At 35.7% G+C, this 18,258-nt stretch overlaps 1 protein-coding gene and 1 long non-coding RNA gene across 23 annotated transcripts in view; one reads left to right on the top strand and one right to left on the bottom strand.

The window, feature by feature from the left end:
• The window catches only part of NAMPT (nicotinamide phosphoribosyltransferase), a 376,625-nt gene that overhangs the window by 3,004 nt on the left and 355,363 nt on the right, over positions 1 to 18,258 (bottom strand). For 4 of the 8 annotated variants that reach the window (XM_086396905.1, XM_086396904.1, XM_086396903.1 and 1 more), the window contains 4 exons: positions 12,883 to 13,108; positions 11,059 to 11,178; positions 7,310 to 7,450; positions 4,285 to 4,419 (listed from right to left, as the gene is read on the bottom strand). In XM_086396905.1, the coding sequence (XP_086253031.1) occupies positions 4,285 to 4,419; positions 7,310 to 7,450; positions 11,059 to 11,178; positions 12,883 to 13,108 (622 nt within the window). Of the gene's footprint in view, positions 1 to 4,284; positions 4,420 to 7,309; positions 7,451 to 11,058; positions 11,179 to 12,882; positions 13,109 to 17,349; positions 17,487 to 17,969; positions 18,129 to 18,258 lie in introns of all 8 variants that reach the window. The other 4 variants (XM_086396900.1, XR_015162669.1, XM_086396901.1 and 1 more) reach the window with 4 other exon arrangements.
• LOC147374366 (uncharacterized) overlaps positions 1 to 18,258 on the top strand; it is a 162,966-nt gene that overhangs the window by 124,106 nt on the left and 20,602 nt on the right. For 8 of the 15 annotated variants that reach the window (XR_015162675.1, XR_015162682.1, XR_015162674.1 and 5 more), the window contains 4 exons: positions 4,892 to 5,040; positions 10,818 to 10,879; positions 11,357 to 11,410; positions 14,136 to 15,855. This is a non-coding gene — a long non-coding RNA (uncharacterized LOC147374366). Of the gene's footprint in view, positions 1 to 4,891; positions 5,041 to 10,817; positions 10,880 to 11,356; positions 11,411 to 14,135; positions 15,856 to 18,258 lie in introns of those variants that run through there. The other 7 variants (XR_015162680.1, XR_015162677.1, XR_015162679.1 and 4 more) reach the window with 3 other exon arrangements.

Here is an 18,258-nt window from a genome sequence, read left to right as displayed (position 1 = left end):
GAATAGTCAAATACAGACATGCTGATAATGTTCAAATTATGAAATGATTTTATATAGAAAGGATGCTGATGGAGCAGGCAGAGGAGGCAAGACCCAGATCTCAAATGGAATGTAGACATGTTTAACTTTCTGAAAAGGAATGATTCAAGTATTACATTCTTAAAACAGTTTTCCTTAAAGGCAAAACAAATCTAGTAGATGCTTACTGCTTTGGCTGCCCAGAAGCACTATGGCTGTTGCTAATAATCATGACGGACAGATCGGCAAGGAAAGCCTGCCAGACCGTCCCTGTTCCTAGCCAAGAGACTCAACACCGATTAAACTTACCAACCTGGAATTTACTAAACTTACTAATCATAAGCTTTTGCCTTAAACAAACAAAGTGAAAGCGAAGTCCCTCAGTCAGGTCCGACTCTTTTCGACCCTGTGGACTGTAGCCCACCAGGCTTCCTTTGTCCATGGGATTCTCCAGGCAAGAATACTGGAGTGGGTTGCCATTTCCTTCTCCAGGGGATCTTCCCGACCCAGGGATCGAACCCAGGTCTCCTGCATTGGAGGCAGACGCTTTAACCTCTGAGCCACCAGGGAAACCCATCAAACAAACAAAAGTCAACCCTAAAAATAAGAAACCAAACCCAAACAGAAACATTAATAGATACTGATTTCTTGACTAATACATAGTCACTGATTTTAAAGACTGTGTATATTCCAGAAGTCACTGACACATGTAATCCATTTGATCCATATAAGAATAACAAAGACAAATTAAGAGAATTAAGACTAAATTCCCTTTTGAGTCTGGCAAAGCATTCCTATCTTAGTAAGGAATTATTGCCTCTAGTTTTTCTTGAAAAATCCACAGAAGTAATCTATTGTGCCAGAGTTTTTCATTTCATCTGAAGGTGAGCACATAACATTATCTAATATTTCTGTCACTATGTTGTTTCCTTTTTATCCTTTTTCTATTGAAATATAGTTGATTTACAGTATTAGTTTCAGGTGTACAATGTAATGATTTAATAATTATAAACCATTTAAAATTATTATAAAATATTGGCTATATTCCCTGTGCTGTATAGTATGTCTTTGTACCTTACTTATTTTATACATGTAAGTTTGTACCTCCTACTTCCCTACCTTACCCCTGCCTGCTTCCCTCTCCCCACTGGTAAACACTAATTTGTTGTCTGTATCTGTGACACTGCTTCTGTTTCATTATATCCATTTATTTTTTTAGATTCCATATACAAGTAATAACATTCAGTATTTGTCTTTCTGACTTATTTCACATAGCATAATAGCCTCCAGGTCCATTGATGTTGCTTCAAGTGACAAAAATTTCACTTTTAACTGCTGAGTAATATTTCATCATGTGTGTGCATGCACCGCATTTTCTTTACCCATTCATTTGTTGATGGATACTTAGGTTGCTTCCATATCTTGGATTACTGTAAATAATGGTGCTATTATTTCATGTGTGGGTTTATTATTTCATGCACATGTTTCAAATCAGTGTTTTCATTTTCTTTGGATATATACCCAGAAATGGAATTGCTAAATCATATCATAGTTCTATTTTTAGTTTCTGGAGGAATCTCCATAGTGGCTGTACCTGTTAACATTCCCACCAACAGTGTATGAGGGTTCTCTTTTCTCCAAATTCTTTCCAGCAGTTGTTATTTGTAGACTTTTGGATGACAGCTGTTATTCTGACAGGTGTGAGGTGATACCTTTTTGTGGTTCTGGTGTGCATTTCTCTACCAGTCAGCGATGTTGAGCATCTTTTCACATAGCTGTTAGCCATCTGTATGACTTCTTTGGAAAAAATGTCTATTCAGTTCTTCTGCCCATTTTTTGACTGGATTGTTTTTTGATATTAAGTTACATGGGCTTCTTGGGTATTTTGGATATTAACCCCTTATTGGTCATATTTGCAAATACTTTCCCGTTCTGTAGGTTGTCTTTTTGTTTTGGTAGGTTTCCTTTGCTGTACAAAAGCTTTTGATTAGATTCCATTTGTTTATTTTTCCTTTTATCGATTTTGCCTTGGGAGACTGATCTAAGAAAACATTTCTATGATTTACATTGAGGAGTGTTCTTTTCTAGGAGTTTAATGGAATCATGTCTTACATTTAGGTTCATTACTGCTTTTGACATATTTTACATCTCATTTTGTGTATCACTGAACTGCTTATTGCAGATATAGATGATTTTACTGTCTTTTAAACTTTCTTAGTAAATGCTTGATTTGCTACCTTTACTATACATTTGCCTTTACTGACAAGGTTTTTCCTTTTGTAATTATTATGTTTCTAGTTACAGCATTTTTCTCTCCTGCTTAGATTACTCCTATTAACATTTCTCGTAAAGCTGGTTTGGTGATGCTGAACTTCAGCTCACCTTTTGATCTCTTCATCAAATCTAAATGAAAGTCTTATCAGGTAGAATATTCTTGGTTGTAGGTTTTACTCTGTCATCACCTTAAATATATTGTGCCATCCCTCTCACCAGCAGAATTTCTGCTGAAAAGTCAGATTACAACCTTATGAGAGTTCCTGTGTATGTAAGTTGTTCCTTTTCCCTTGCTGCTTTTAATATTCTCTTTAGTTTTTGCCATTTTAATTACTGTGTGTCTTGGTGTGGTCCTCTTTGAATTTGATTCTTTTGGGGCTCTCTGGAATGCAAGGTCCCCCAGGTTGGAGAGGCTGAGGTGGGGCTCAGACCCCTTGTTTCTTTGGAAGAACCTCTGTAATTATTCTCCTATGGGTTGCCCACTTGGGGATATGGGTCTTGACTATATGGTGATTCTGCCCCTCCTGTCTTGTCATAGTTCCTTCTTTATAGCTTTAGTTGTAGATCTTTTCCTGGTAGATTCTGCCCTTTCTCATCATTATTTATTCTGTAAATAGTTATAATTTTAGCATGCCCATAAGAGGAGTTGAGTTCGTGGTCTTCCTACTCCACCATCTTGAAACAATCTTAGCTATCAGTGTGTTGCTTCCAATCACACTGCTCTTGCTGTGGCATTTTCTTTATGAATTTAACTATGAAAATTTAAATATAATCTATTGAGGAAGGGTGGTTCCTGTTAAATCATAATGTCTAGATGATCATAAATGGCTTACTGACTCAAATGTTCTAAAGTATAATCCACATACTCTTAAAACCAATGTCTTGTTTTAGTCACAGTTATGACCATGTCTAAAGTAACTTTTGTCCAGCTGGGGTAAACTAATACAGCAAAGTCTCGGTAGTAGAAGAGTTAAATGAAGGCTGTGTAACAGGCTATATATAAACAAATCTAATTCTAAAGGTTTTAGGAACTTGTATGTATTTCTCATTAAAGATAACAGAAAAATCTTACTGTAATAATTATGGCTTAAAATCTTCAAAGAATATAATAAAAGTAACATAAGCAGAATATATGTAGTATAAAGAATCAAAAGTTTAAAAAAATCAATTTTATTATATAATCAATAAAAATAAAATTTTTATGATTTTTATCAATTATGAGTAGTTTCCTTCTAAAAAGGAGTATTTTCTTGTTCAATCCAGTGGCTTATTAATAAAAACTAGAAGTCGAATATAAGTGTAATCTTCTATGTCAATGAGCATACAGACTAAGCATCCTATAAATATTTCTAGCTCGGTTGACTTAAATCAGAAAACTTGGTTCATTTATTAGTTATAATCTGAATCAAGTCTGTTTTTATATCTTACACTATTAAGATGACATAATTTGCTTTTTTAGCCCATAGATGTTGTGGTGAGAATTAAATGAGACTAAAGAAAACCATCTGAACTGGATTCTATTGTTTTGAAAAAATGCAATCATCTTTAACAATATCTTGGAATTTGGAAAGCCCTTCTTTCATCTACTAAAATTACCACGGTTTTACTGTAACATGGACAGCTATGAATAGTCTAAGACCAGCATCCTTTAAGTATGCCTAACTATTCCTGCTCAGAAATGATTCACTGCTAATTGGCAATAGGAGTAAGATTAACTACACACACTTATTGAAGCTCACTCACTCTCTTCTGGTAACTATATGGAACACCATTTTTTTTTTCCTTATAAAATATTTCACCCAATGTAAAGGTCTCATATTTATTATCTAGCCATTTCTTATTTTTCATCTTATTTTGGTAGGCTAGGTCAGCAATTGTAAACATTTTACAATAACACTTGTCCTCCAAGAAAAAGCCTCCTTTCTTAATTTGAAAAGTGAACTTATTACTGTTTAAAAAACAAAACAAACCCCAATCGGCATAGATACATACATGACCGTATTCTTCAAGGTCTCCTTTTCCTTCCTCAAGTGTAACAAAATTTCCTGCTGGTGTCCTGTGTAAAGATAATCGGCCCTTTTTGGACCTTTTGTTGGGATCAGCAACTGGATCCTTGAAGACGTTAATCTGGAATCCAAATTAAAGTTAGAGAAATAGAAGACTAATCATCAGAAATGTTCACTCAAGTCACATTAAAAAAAGTATATATAAAATTTAAATAAATTTTAAGGTACTTTGCAGGTATAACTAAGCCAATCTGCATCTAGCTCTTAGAGATATAACTCTAGCCTGTTGTGGAGGAGAGAGTCCTCTGTCAGGAAAAAGGTATGAACCAAATCCAAATCTTTGAAATCCTTTCATACTAGTGCAGAATACTAATAACTCCATCTGAGGTAAGTCTTTGAGGTCAACAATGTGACCCTTAAAGTATCCCCTTTTCTATTATGCATTGCCCTTAAACTGATCTAAGTATAGCAAGCACATGCATGTTACTGAAAAATAAATCCATGTATCTGTGGCAAGGGTACTAGGATTTTACTACAGTAAAGGCTTGCTCACTTCATAACTTTTCCCCTTTTGTTACTTTTTATTCTATTAGTGATATCTTGTTACCATGAGAAGCAAAGACAACCTTGAGAACCTAGAGACCTAGAGCACAGTGTTTTAGGATCAGAAAGGTAGAAGGCAACTGGAGGAGCAGAAGAAGGAAACCTAGAACTCCCCAAAGAATGATGGAGGTGAACTAAGGTAGGGAACCAATCCATGTTTCTTTTTTTTTTTTTTTTCTGAGCTATGGTTTTGGCCCTTTATTCTGTTAACATAGTAGACTTCATTGATTAATTTTCATGTGGATCCCCTACACACATCATCGAAAAAGCGATAGAGTTCCAGAAAAACATCTGCTTTACTGACTATGCCAAAGCCTTTGTGTGGATCACAACGAACTGTGGAAAATTCTTCAAGAGATGGGAATGCCAGACCACCTGACCTGCCTCCTGAGAAACCTGCATGCAGATCAAGAAGCAACAGTTAGAACTGGACATGGAACAACAGACCAGTTCCAAATTGGGAAAGGAGTACCTCAAGGCTGCATGCTGTTATCCTGCTTATTTAACTTATATGCAGAGTACATCATGAGAAATGCTGGACTGGATGAAGCACAAGCTGGAATCAAGATTGCTGGGAGAAATATCAATAACCTCAGATATGCAGATGACACCACCCTTATGGCAGAAAGTGAAGAAGAACTGAAGAGCCTCTTGATGAAAGTCAAAGGGCAGAGTGAAAAGTTGGCTTAAAGCTCAACATTCAGAAAACTAAACTCATAGCATCTTGTCCCATCACTTCATGGCAAATAGATGAGGAAACAATGGAAACAGTAACAGATGGGGAAACAATGGGCTCCAAAATCACTGCAGATGGTGACTGCAGCCATAAATTAAAAGACGCTTGCTCCCTGGAAGAAAAGTTATAACCAATCTAGACAGGATATTAAAAAGCAGAGACATTACTTTGCCAACAAAGGTCTGTCTAGTCAAAGCTATGGTTTTTCCAGTAGTCATGTATGGATGTGAGAGTTGAACTATAAAGAAAGCTGAACACCGAAGAATCGATGCTTTTGAACTGTGGTGTTGGAGAAGACTCGAGAGTCCCTTGGACAGCACGGAGATCCAACCAGTCCATCCTAGAGGAAATCAATCCTGAATATTCATTGGAAGGACTGATGTTGAAGCTGAAACTCCAATACTTTGGCCACCTGATGCGAAGAACTGACTCATTTGAAAAGACCTTGATGCTGGGAAAAACTGAAGGCGGCAGAGAAGGGGATGATAGAGGACGAGATGGCATCACCGACTCGATGGACATGAGTTTGAGTAAGCTCCGGGAGTTGGTGATGGACAGGGAAGCCTGGTGTACTGAAGTTCATGGGGTCGCAAAGAGTCAGACATGACTTACAGACAGAACTGAACACACACCCTTTGATACAGACTCCTAGGAGCTTGTCAAGAGCTACTAGGGAGTTGGTTGTTCAGCTGCCTGCAGCTTGGGTTCCCCCTTCTAAGACTACCAGAAAATGATTCTAGTGTCACAACTAGAACCTCACAGTTCACCTTCCTAAAATATTGACAGTGTTTACATATTTGCTTATTTTTAATGCATGATGGCTAGGTGAGCTGACATGATTGTATGTGCATGCTAAGTCGTTGACTCTTTGTGACCCCATGGACTGTAGTCTGCCACGCTCCTCTGTCCATAGGGATTCTCCAGGCAAGAATCCTGGAGTGGGTTGCCATGCCCTCCTCCAGGGGATCTTCCTGACCCAGGGATCCAACCCGAGTCTCTTGTATCTTCTGTATTGGCAGGCAAGTTCTTTACCACTAGCGCCACCTGGGAAGCCCAGGTGAGCTGACATTCTCACTCAAATTTGCTCAACTTCTTGATTCAAAGATATACACTGAAGGAGTAGAAATGAATTGACCTGAATCATCTCTCTTAAATTATCTCTCACTTTTCCTCTTTTTTCTAAGTCTTTCTCCTTTTCTGAAGTCAAGTTATCACCTACTATCTCTTATTTTTCCCGTTTCTGAGTACTGTCAGGGGTACAATACAGTAATAGTTCAGGACCATATTATCCTTCGACTATTGCATTCAATATATGTATTCTAGGCATATTCTCAGAGAAGGCAATGGCACCCCACTCCAGTACTCTTGCCTGGAAAATCCCATGGACGGAGGAGCCTGGTGGGCTGAAGTCCATGGGGTCGCTAAGAGTCGGACACGACTGAGCGACTTCACTTTCACTTTTCACTGTCATGCATTGGAGAAGGCAATGGCAACCCACTCCAGTGTTCTTGCCTGGAGAATCCCAGGGACGGGGGAGCCTGGTGGGCTGCCGTCTATGGGGTCGCACAGAGTCAGATACGACTGAAGCGACTTAGCAGCAGCAGCAGGCATATTCTAGGCCTACACATAAAGAAGATAGTAACAACACAAGAGTAGAAGTTGAAGGACATACCCCAAGGCCATTGGTTACAACATAACTACATTTGAAGGAACAATTCAAGAGATCTCTTGTTAACTTCTGTAGCAAGGCTCCACCAGAACCGAAGGAAACATTTTCAATACTCCATTTTTTTTGCTTCATGCCTTCCACAATCTAGATTAAAGAAGAAAATTTTAAAAAGTCAGGTAATTTGGGAGTGGAAAGAAGTTATTTTTCCATGGGCCATACTGATGAATAAACCATCTAAAGCTGTTTATAACACAGTAAACAATGAGCTAAGAATAAGGCCTACATGAAGTTACATCCCACTTTTTTTCTTTTAAAAGACCCACCCACCTCAAAGAGGGAAGCCCAGGAATAAGTGTAGAAGGAGGGGATTTCATTCAAAGTTCCTGAATCTGTACTGTTATCAGTGATTGTGGTTTAGGTTGGGGGAATAAAGGGAATGAGAGGTAGAAAAAAATGGCTATCAATACACAAGGTTACTTGAGTAAACTCTCATCTACCTCTTTAATTTACTGCCCAGATGCCAGTAGCACAAGCAATGAGGCCCAGATATTTGCCCCAAATTAGTAGATTCTGTGACTCTACTCATCATTAATAAATTTCAATACATGTTGTCACATGTCACAGTGCAAGTCATGTAATGGGGGTGCTTAAAATCATCAGATATTAGTGATTAAAAAAAAAGTGTAAAGTACTCCCTCTAACTTAAGAGTTGAGGCACTGGCAGTCGTCTGGCCCTGGCTGGTACCCTAGTGCCATAAGCAAAACTATGAACTGATTGGGAGCTAAGATTTATCACTGGATCATTTTTTTGGCAGAATTATCTAAAAAGCCAGGAAGAAAGACCTATATAAACACAGACTTCTAACAACTAGACTATTTCTTTCAAGGGACACATAATTTAAATTTTACATTAATTTATTACTTTATTATCAGTCTTATTTGCATTTCTTTTTCCCAGGCAGGACTTGGTTAACTAGTGTCTTTCTTCTTATGTAACATACTCAATCACTTTTATGGTAGAAGGTAGCAGATAAAGTTTAATAACCATTCTTTTAATTTCATACTAGTCAAAAGGAAGTAATAGTCAAAAGGAAGTAATTATAAAGTATGGGGTTTTTAAATTTAAACAGAACTTTCAGAAGTGATTAGAAAATCAAAATCAAGTTTAATAGGTTTATGTGAATTATTCATACAGATTTGTTATATACTTCCCAATACCAAGAGTCTCAAACTGACCTCTTATCTAAGTGAGGAATAGCTGCTGCTGTTTATTCACTAAGTCGTACCTGACTTTTGCAACCCCCATGAACAGTAGCCCAACATGTTTCTCTGTCCATGGGATTTTCCAGGCAAGAATACTGGAGTGCCATTTCCTTCTCCAGGGGATTTTCCTGATCCAGGGCTTGAACCCATATCTCCTGCATTGGCAGGCAGATTCTTTACCACTTTTCAACATTATAAGATACAAATATATAAACTCCAAGGACCTACATCTTTTAACAAATCCACATTTAGAAATGCAACTTTCTTTTTAAATCTCAGTCTAACTCTCCTGCTGTATGTCAGGAATCAAGATGGAGACATATGCAATTTATTTTAAAATAATTCTCATGTCTTTTTATTATTACATTTGAATTCAAAATACTCAAGGGCCCTGAATTTTCTCACTGAACTGTAAACCAAGTATAACTAAAACAATAACGAAAACCTTATAAAACAACGTGAAATTAAAGTTCTAATAAGTGAATTTCAACACAGAAGAAACACAAGGAGTAGAACAGAAAAATGGAGTAAAAGAAACAAAGACCGACAGACGGAGGGTAAGGAGATCTGGGTAAAATATAGAGCAAACAGTTTCAGACCTGTCACTTGATTTTAGGTACACCTCAGAAGCACAAGAATGAGAAATTAACAAAGAAACAGTACCACCTAATGTCATATTCTGTCTTTTAGGACCAATTTCTTTAAGGTGTTCTTCCCATACAGCTTCACCATCACAAGTTGTGAAATTTAGACAATTTAAAGTTTATGTGAATTTTTCTATTAATGTTACTGGATGTTACAGAATTAGAGGAAATATTACCTTTAAAAAATTTTACACATATAAATTAAAAGGAAACCTGACTAGACAAAAAGTCTATATAAATTCCTTTCCTTGTTTCTAAAAACTTATTTTGACCCATCTCCAATATGGAAAGAGAGCAGGTATTATCCTTTAGGTAATGAGTGCATGTATTAACACAAACTACTCATTCTCTGACCATTCTGTTTAAGGTTTTACCAATGCCAGAGAATGTGTGTCTTGGGATTTAACTTTTTGTTTATGGAGTTATTTTTTTAAGAAAGGTTCAAGTTCTGAACTGATTCTCAACTTTAAAAATGCATATACATTTTCAAACTTTATTTTAGCAAAATGAAAAAAAAAGAAAAGCCAAAGAGCTTCAGTTTTTAAAGAGGAGTTCAAATACCCGATGGAACAACCGAACTTAAAGAGCTGCCCCTAAGAATAAGGAAGGACAGGGATAAGCAATGGGAAGAGCACTGGGCTGGTAGATATTCTGTTAAACAGTACCTTGCCCAGGTTTCTTCATCTGAAAGGGACCTGTTGAAACGGAGGTTGGGTACTAGTTCTTAACTGACACCATGTCAGAAACCTTCAATTCAGCTGAGCTAGAAGACAACAGCAATTAAATATGCCAACTGAGATTTCTATACTCAGGTCCTCCCTCCTCTTTGCTGAAGACTTTTCTTCTATTTCTTCCTTTGTACATCAAAGCCCCTAGGATGCCCCAACACCAAATGTCTTAGAAGAGCTGGGGAAGTTTCCACTTATCTTAGGCAAGGCGGTTTGGAAGGGCTGGTGGAAGAAACCTCATTTCTGTTATTTTAAGAGATCTATTTCAGACCTCATTTGGAACTCTAAATACATGTCACCACAGAAGTACTGAGAGTTATATGCAATAGTTCTTTCTTTTAAATGAATCTTTAGAAAACAAACTGTTCATAACTGGAGTACTGACCTTCCTCTAACCACACCAACCCTTTCAAACAGAAAATTCTTTTGGTAACTTGTGTTATACAAGTGGATATCATCTGAAACTAGTATACATTAAAATGTCAGTGCTTTATCATAGTTGACAATCTATATCATGGTATCAGTGATAGTCTTAATTGTTGTGGAGTGCTTTACATATTAAAAGTATAGTTCTTTAGAAACGTATTTGAGAAACAAAAGAGGAAAATGGTTTAAGATAATATAAAACTTACACTGTTTGACTAACAATAGTGATAACAGTCAATGCTAAATTTAGAGGAGGTAACAAACCATTCTATACATCTGAAAAAGCACAGTATCAAAAAGAGTAGTATCATTCAGGTTTCACATTATTAGAGTATGTGAAGTTCCATTCTATTGAAACTGAGACCTTTTTGTACAGTGTTAAGAAACAAAAAGTTAAGACTTTTTGTTTTACATATAAAGAGTACTCTTTGGCATTTTCTTGTTTCCTAGTGACACTTCTTTGGGCTCATCATCCACAGTGGCCAATGAGGACTGGGAGTATGGTTTGGCTGGTATGTCTATATTTTAAGTTACTATTATCTATAAATTTTAAGCATTTAACAGAAAAGACATACACTGTCTTACTAAAAGAATAACAATTGTACTTAAATTATTGTTATTGTTATCAAATTAGTAAACAGTTTAATTATAAGAATTACCTTATTGAAACTTTTTAATATAAAATACATACCTCTTGTAAGGTATTAATATCTACTCCATCTCCTTGAATAACTCTAAGATAAGGTGGTAGCAACTTGTAGCCCTTCGAGTTCTCAGTAACAGGGAACTTCTTACCTAAAATATCCAAAACCTGTTTGGAAAAATACACATCCAACACAAAATAACTAAGACTGAAAAAAAGTGTAAAAACTTTCCAAAGTTAAAAAGACTTTGCTAACAATCTTGAATATAAAAATTTAATTACTTAAATTTTATATTACCATGTATAAGCCTTCTAAAATTTCATCTCAATTCTATTTGATTTTTAGAACAGGCATGCAATTTTCTATCAAGCCAATTTATGCTGTAAAGTGGCTCAAAACGTAAGTATTTTTCCCTCACATTTTTCTAATTAGATTCAGAGAAAAAATCCTTTAACATTAGAAACTTACAATGGTAAATATAATATTTTTAAAAGGTATATAAAACATCATTTAAAAAACTCATGATGATACTTTTGAGTTGGATTTTTTTCTGCTTGTGCCAATAATTTAATTTGTCTGATATAACTCAAACATGAATCCAGCTGAATTTTCTGAAGTCCTTCTCACTTAACAATAACACCAATTTTATTTTAAGCCAAATTGCTTAATATGCAAGTTGTGCAACTCATTCACTAACTATTGAAAGTTTGGTAGCAGCTGAAATACTTCAACACTGACTGAAAATTTATCAGAAAGCTTCCTCAGAGATTCAAAGGTTCTACCCAACCATCACTCCCTTTTCCTAAATAAACTGGTTTAATATTCTAACGATGACAAAATTCCATATGGTAACTCAGTTGATTCTTGAAACCAGGTTTGTATATTTTTATTAGGTAACAGAAAAAACATGAAACCTGTTCAGTTTGCTAAACCAAATCAGTTCATATTTCAGGCTAAGATAAAACCATCAGACTGGTCTTTTACTTAACAGGATAGGAAAAGACCTCCTTGATTCTACACCCCACTGTTTTAAAGGGTAATTCATCACCTAATCAGCTGGCAAACAGTGTGGTAAAGAGAGATGGTATGATAGTCATAAAGACCTATGCTGGCTATTTGGCTTATTTTATTACATGTTGTCTGACCTTCAGCAAGTGAATTTTAACCTAAGCTGGTTTATTTGTCTATAAAAAAAAGAGTTGTAATACGGATCATAAAGTTTTCGGAGATTCAATGACACAATTAAGCAAAGCATGTAACACACTATTTTTCTAGTAGTAAGCATCAATAACCTGTTTCTATTAGTGCTTTTCAAAGAAGGTAAACCAAGTCCTAAAAACTTATAAAAGAAAGAAGAAGAAAAAAAAAGACAACAAGGCTACCTTGAGGACCGGTAGTATCACTAAAGAATCTCTACTTGAAAAGTATTTTCAAATTATTTTTGTTCCACATTACCTTGCACATACTTCTTTTGCACTAAAACCTTCAAAGGTACAGCAATAACTTGTGATAAAGGCAGAGAAAGAAACCACAAACTTGGTAACCAAATCACAGGACTGGTTAAAAATGGTAATAGGATTTATTAATCTTCAAGGTAAGTAGAAAAGAAAGTATCTATTCAACAGTCAACAGTACTTAATAGTCTATTTGACAGTTACATATTAGTAACCCTTTACTCTGGAAATACTTTCTCTAGTTATTAATGTGTGACCTTGGGCAAATCTATTAACTCTCTCTGGGCTGCAACTCTAAAATAAGGGGACTGGTCCAGATAGTTCTGAAATGGTGTGTGTATGAATGAAATTAAAAGTAGTGTTGATGCAGCTGGTCTATTGGCACTTTTAATAATCAAGTTACGTATTAAAATTTACCTTTAATACAGTGTCAAGAGGATTTCCAGAATCAGGTCTGATTATTAGTGGTGCCTCTGTACTTCTTGATACTATTAAATGTCTTAAATCTTCACCCCATGTTTTCTCACACGCATTATAAATGTCATAGCTATCGCTGACCACAGATACAGGCACTGATGAAAACTGTGTTACTATATGTTCAAAAGCATCTTTTTCATGGTCCTTCCCCCAAGCTGTTATGGTACTAGAAAACAAAATGAAAATACAGATTTACTTAGGTAGACACATTATCTGTTCCTGAATTATATCTCATGTTTACTATACTACACCATCAACAGTGCAGAGAAGGTGAGTGATTTAGTTTAATGAATGCACATCAAGAGGTTAGTTGAATATTAGTTGAGCCAAACCAAACTACCCTTTGGCCAATTTTTAAGACTACAAGTAATCTCTCCAATAGTTATTCAAACTCTTAAGTCATATTCAACCAAAGGATAAATGATATTATTTTCTTTTTTAGTACTCCTGAACCTAACTCATTTAAAATGAGTAAGCTAAAAAAGCACCTGTTAAATACTATATACATTATGCTAAGATGTTAGAAAGAATGAACACATACTCCCATTATTTCACTAAGCAATGCAGTTCCCTTTTGTGAATTTTCAAAACCATATACCAATAATAATAAGGACATATATTTTATCTTTCTTACTCTCCAAACCTTACACTTAAAAGACAATTACTTAGGCAATTACTTATACTGTATCATGCATATATATAGTCAACTAACTAACTCTTTACCTGTTGTATCTTTAATTGGCCTGTAATAGGCATTTATTTTACTTATAGATTATCTACTAACTAACATATGCCCAGGAAGTAAGAATTACAATATTTAGTTTGAGCTAAACATAATTAAGATGGGAAATAGTGTGAGAGTTTCTATTAGGCAAGAATGATAACAGTAATTTTTATACTGTCCTTTTTGAACAGATTAACTGCATTTAACTAAAGTACTTGCTGATTAACTTATAATATAAATAACAAATTCTTAATGAGAACCTAATAATTTTAGAATTGTTATGATTTTCTCATGCCCAGTAATTTTACTTTCTCCCTAATTTATTAGTTTTTGCCTCTACTTCATTTTCCAAAGTAAAATAATGGAAAGTGAAACAACCCATTCATTTAATCCCATGCAGATATGTTTATCTCCAAACTATTTAAAGAGTCATACTATTTTTGAAACTGTTTTCTTTTTCCCTCTAAAGGACTAAAGTAAACAACTTCTCTCATGCTGTCAATGATATGCTGGGGACAGCAGAGGATGTACACTTCAGGGATACATACAGACTTCGCTATCCAGAACTACTGAAATGGAGTGAGAGCATATTTATATAAAATTTATTTTATAGTGAACAAAGTAGCTATGATGCCTACTCTCCACTTCATGCAAGCACCTACCAGTTGAAAGGAAAATTAAGACATGGATAAAGAAAGCTCTTTCTTCAAATCAAGAATTGCTATGGTCTTCTCTGTAAGGGACTTCCTGGTGGCTCAAATGGTAAAGTGCCTGCCTACAATGTGGGAGACCCGGGTTCAATCTCTGGGTTGGGAAGATCCCCTGGAGAAGGAAATGGCAACCCACTCCAGTATTCTTGCCTAGAAAATACCACGGACGGAAGAGCCTGGTAGGCTATAGTCCATGGGGTCGCAAAGAGTCGGACACGACTAAGTCGGACAGGACTTTTCTTCTTTCTTTCTCTGTAAGGGAGAGAATTAAGCTCAAAGAATACTAGCACTGGAGAGCTTTGCAATGTAAGAACCAACTCTGAAGAGGTTATTTCAATGCAGTCATCTAACTCTGTGTGTATCACTTCTAGAAAACTTACTAGTTTAGTCTTTATCTTACTTGCTTTCTCTTTGGCATTTGAACTTTCCTGAAGCTTTATTTTCCAATGACTTCACTGACGTATCTCATGTTTTGATTTTTTCCCCCTATTTCTTTGGTCCTCTTCTGTTTCCCCTAGAGGCTGTGCTCGCCTTCCTCAGTATGACCTGGGCACTAGTCTGTCTCTCTATACCTCCCTATGTGAAAACCACTCAAAGCTTTTAAAAAAATACCCTTATAGTGAGTTTCCAAAATCTGTACCTTAGCCCAGGTTTCCCCCACCTCCACACCGCCCCCCGCAGACTCCAGATCCATTTTGTTGGGGAGGAAAATGAGTATCTCATCATCCCATAGACATTTCCTAGAGCACCCTCCACATAATGCAATCATAACACCTATTTTATTTGGTATATAGAGATCATAAATATTTGGTCAGTGACTTCTACTTATACTACCATTCCAATTTTCAGCATCATATTTGATACATTTCCAGTTTGAGGAAGAGGTATATAATTGAATATTTCTAAGTCTATATTCATATATTCTTTAAGAAAATATAACAATAATGGCAATGTTCTAAATTTTAGCATTTTCTTATTTTAAAGTTATCTTAGATGTTAGTTCATTTTTCCTCAATGACCTTCTGATGTTGGAAATGCAAAAATTTTTGCTCCTCCTTTTGTTGGCTTGGATGGAGGAAATGAACAGAGAGATAAATGAGTTGCCCAAGGCCACCCAGTATGTCAGCTGTAAGGTCACTCCTATTTCCCAACTTTCAATCTAGAGCTCTTTTCACTGTACTATGCTGTTGTTTAAAAAGACTTATCTATTTAAGAACAGCTGATATATTAAGGAGTCAGATTTGCAGATGTAATAAATATTATGAGGCTATAAAAACACAGTTGATTTTCACCCTGTATTAACATGAAATTCCTAAAGAAAATATCTTTATTCTGAGATTTGTAGTATCACACTCATGATGTTATTACTTTGAAACAAAACCATTAATACAGAGTACTCTTTATTAGTACTGTATTAGTAAGTTTTTAAAAGGTATGCATGTATCTAAGACCAAAAATTAAAATACTGCAACCCTTAAATCTTGATCTGTTAATGTCACTCTTATTTTCCTAGTTTCACTAGTCTTGAAACTTACATGTGAAAATATTTCAAGTCCCTACTAAGAGAGCAATGCTAGTAAACGTTAGCTGAATCCACTTTCTCTTGAGCCCCAGTTCAAGTCATCATTTCAGCAATTTCATCTCCCAAGCCTCTGCTCATGTTTATCCCCTTCTTTTATTTAGACACTTGGTTCTGAATCTCATCATCTAAATTATTGCAACATTTCCTATAAACCCTAACTTCTCATTTTTCTCTATTTTTCAATTCATAAGATAGCCCACTATCAAAGTGATCTTTCTACAACATTTCTGACACTACTTCTTTGCTCAAAAACTTAAATGCCCACCCTCATTTGAAAATGGAATTAGAATAACCCAGCACATTCAATGTGAAAATACATTTGAGGCCTTTTACTTATTAACCTGTCTTTCCAGCCCACCTGACGTTACCTACAAAATCTCCGTACAAGATACATTTCAGTCCTTATTCCTTAAGCACATCCATATTTGCCTCTTTAATGACAATGCTTAACACACGGTAGGTACGTAATAAATATTTATTCAGAGAATAAAGAATCCCGTAGTGTCTGCCATTAAATTTTACCAAACATTCAAGAAGTCAATATTTACATACCATCTCTATAAAGCCTTTCTTCATCCTACCAGTGGAATATGACCCTATTTCTCCTTCCTCTGCACTGCTGCAGTACTTTAATTGTATCATTTTAAGAGCACTTTAACAGAGCAGAATGTTGCTAGTGTACTTTTTATCCAAAAGATAGGATTAATTCTTTATGTCTTTCCATCCCTTGTAGCATCCAGTAGACTGCTGGGATCAAAGCTCAGCTTCACTCATTGCTGGTTTTAGCACCGTGTTCTTGTTGTATGAATCAGAAATAAGGATTGGCATACATTTAAAAAACTCCACTAACTTCCAGTAAAATTAACTCTAGAACCAGAGCAGCTATAGCCTGGACTATAATAGTTTTCTAGTTTAACTTGAATGGAGGAAACCTAAGAATCTGAACACTCTTCCTTTCATCAAAAGGGTTAACTCGCTCATCTACAATTCAAGGTACTGGGCTCAGAAGATAATTTCCAGAACAAAGATAAGTGAAGTTATGTAGAAGAGCAGGGAAAGAGAGAACACTGACCAGGTGTCACAATGAGTGCTTCTAGACTTCAAGTACACGACTTATCTGTACATGGCAATAGAGAAGCTAACATTTTTTAAACAATAAAACTTATAGAGCAATATAAAAGTTAGAAAAAGAACTCCTAAATTGTTTCTATTAGGACAGTTAAAAGTTTTGTCTACCTTCCTGACACCAGTTTTTATATACAGTATAAAGAAGATTTACTGTAGTACCTATCTGTGTAGTTAAACAAAATATGACTCAGTTACAAAAATGAAGAAGCTTATTTATGAAAAACCAATGTGAGATAACAGAAGGATGAAAACAGAAATTTTACCTGTGTTCTGCCGCTGGTACAGAATAGCCTGGAACAGGGTCTTTTGTTCCATAATATTTTTTAATTAAAGCAATTCCTGCTACTGTATCTGTTCCTTTGAAGTTAACCAAATGAGCAGACGCTCCTATGCCAGCAGTCTGCAAAATAAACCATAAACCAAATTCCAAAAAAAGAAAAAGACCTATACTTGAAGTACAGAGCATAGCCCCCAAAGGAGTTACTGTCTTCAGTTATTTTTAAAGAGAAGTCAACCGTTACCTCCTCAAAGAGACCTACTTAAATAATAGTAATCTACCTGCACTTCCCATCATCCTCTTTTCCACTACTCTGTCTTGTGCTTCTCAGTAGTAGTATCTGACATGTTTATTACATATATTTAGTCATCTGTCCATCCATCCATCAAATATATAAAGGAGGGAGATGTTTACTGAAGACTATTATTTCAGGTATCTTTAACAGAGGCTGACACATATTAGGTATTTAATATCCTTGACTGAATTTCTGGAATTTCAAAATGTGACCTACTTCCCATATAACTTCCTAGTAACTTCCTAACTTTATACTGGTAACCTAACCAACAATCTATATTTTATTAATTGAGGTTCCCTCCAGTTTCTTACCTCTTGGGAAGAGACTCCTCTGTAGCCAAAATCATGTAACTTGTATTCCAGACCATCTAAGTTACCAGATGTTTCTAATAAGTATTTGGCCAATATTTTCTTCTGCTCTCTAGAATTTGTGGCCACTGTGATTGGATACCAGGACTGAACAAGAATAGTCTGTAGTAATAAAATTAACCACAAACATTAATACATAAAAAATTGGATTCTTTCTGGGGAAAATCCTAGCTTTCTCTGGAGTTATGTCCTGGACTGTCATACTAGTAGAAATACCAATTGGACATTTCAG

The sequence above is a fragment of the Bos grunniens genome, chromosome 4 (genome assembly GCF_055505025.1).
Source record: "Bos grunniens cultivar Pamir isolate PY7600 chromosome 4, Bosgru_T2T1.0, whole genome shotgun sequence".
NCBI lineage: Eukaryota > Metazoa > Chordata > Mammalia > Artiodactyla > Bovidae > Bos > Bos grunniens.
Note: the sequence above shows the minus strand (reverse complement) of the source record. Positions and strands in the feature narration are given on the sequence as shown.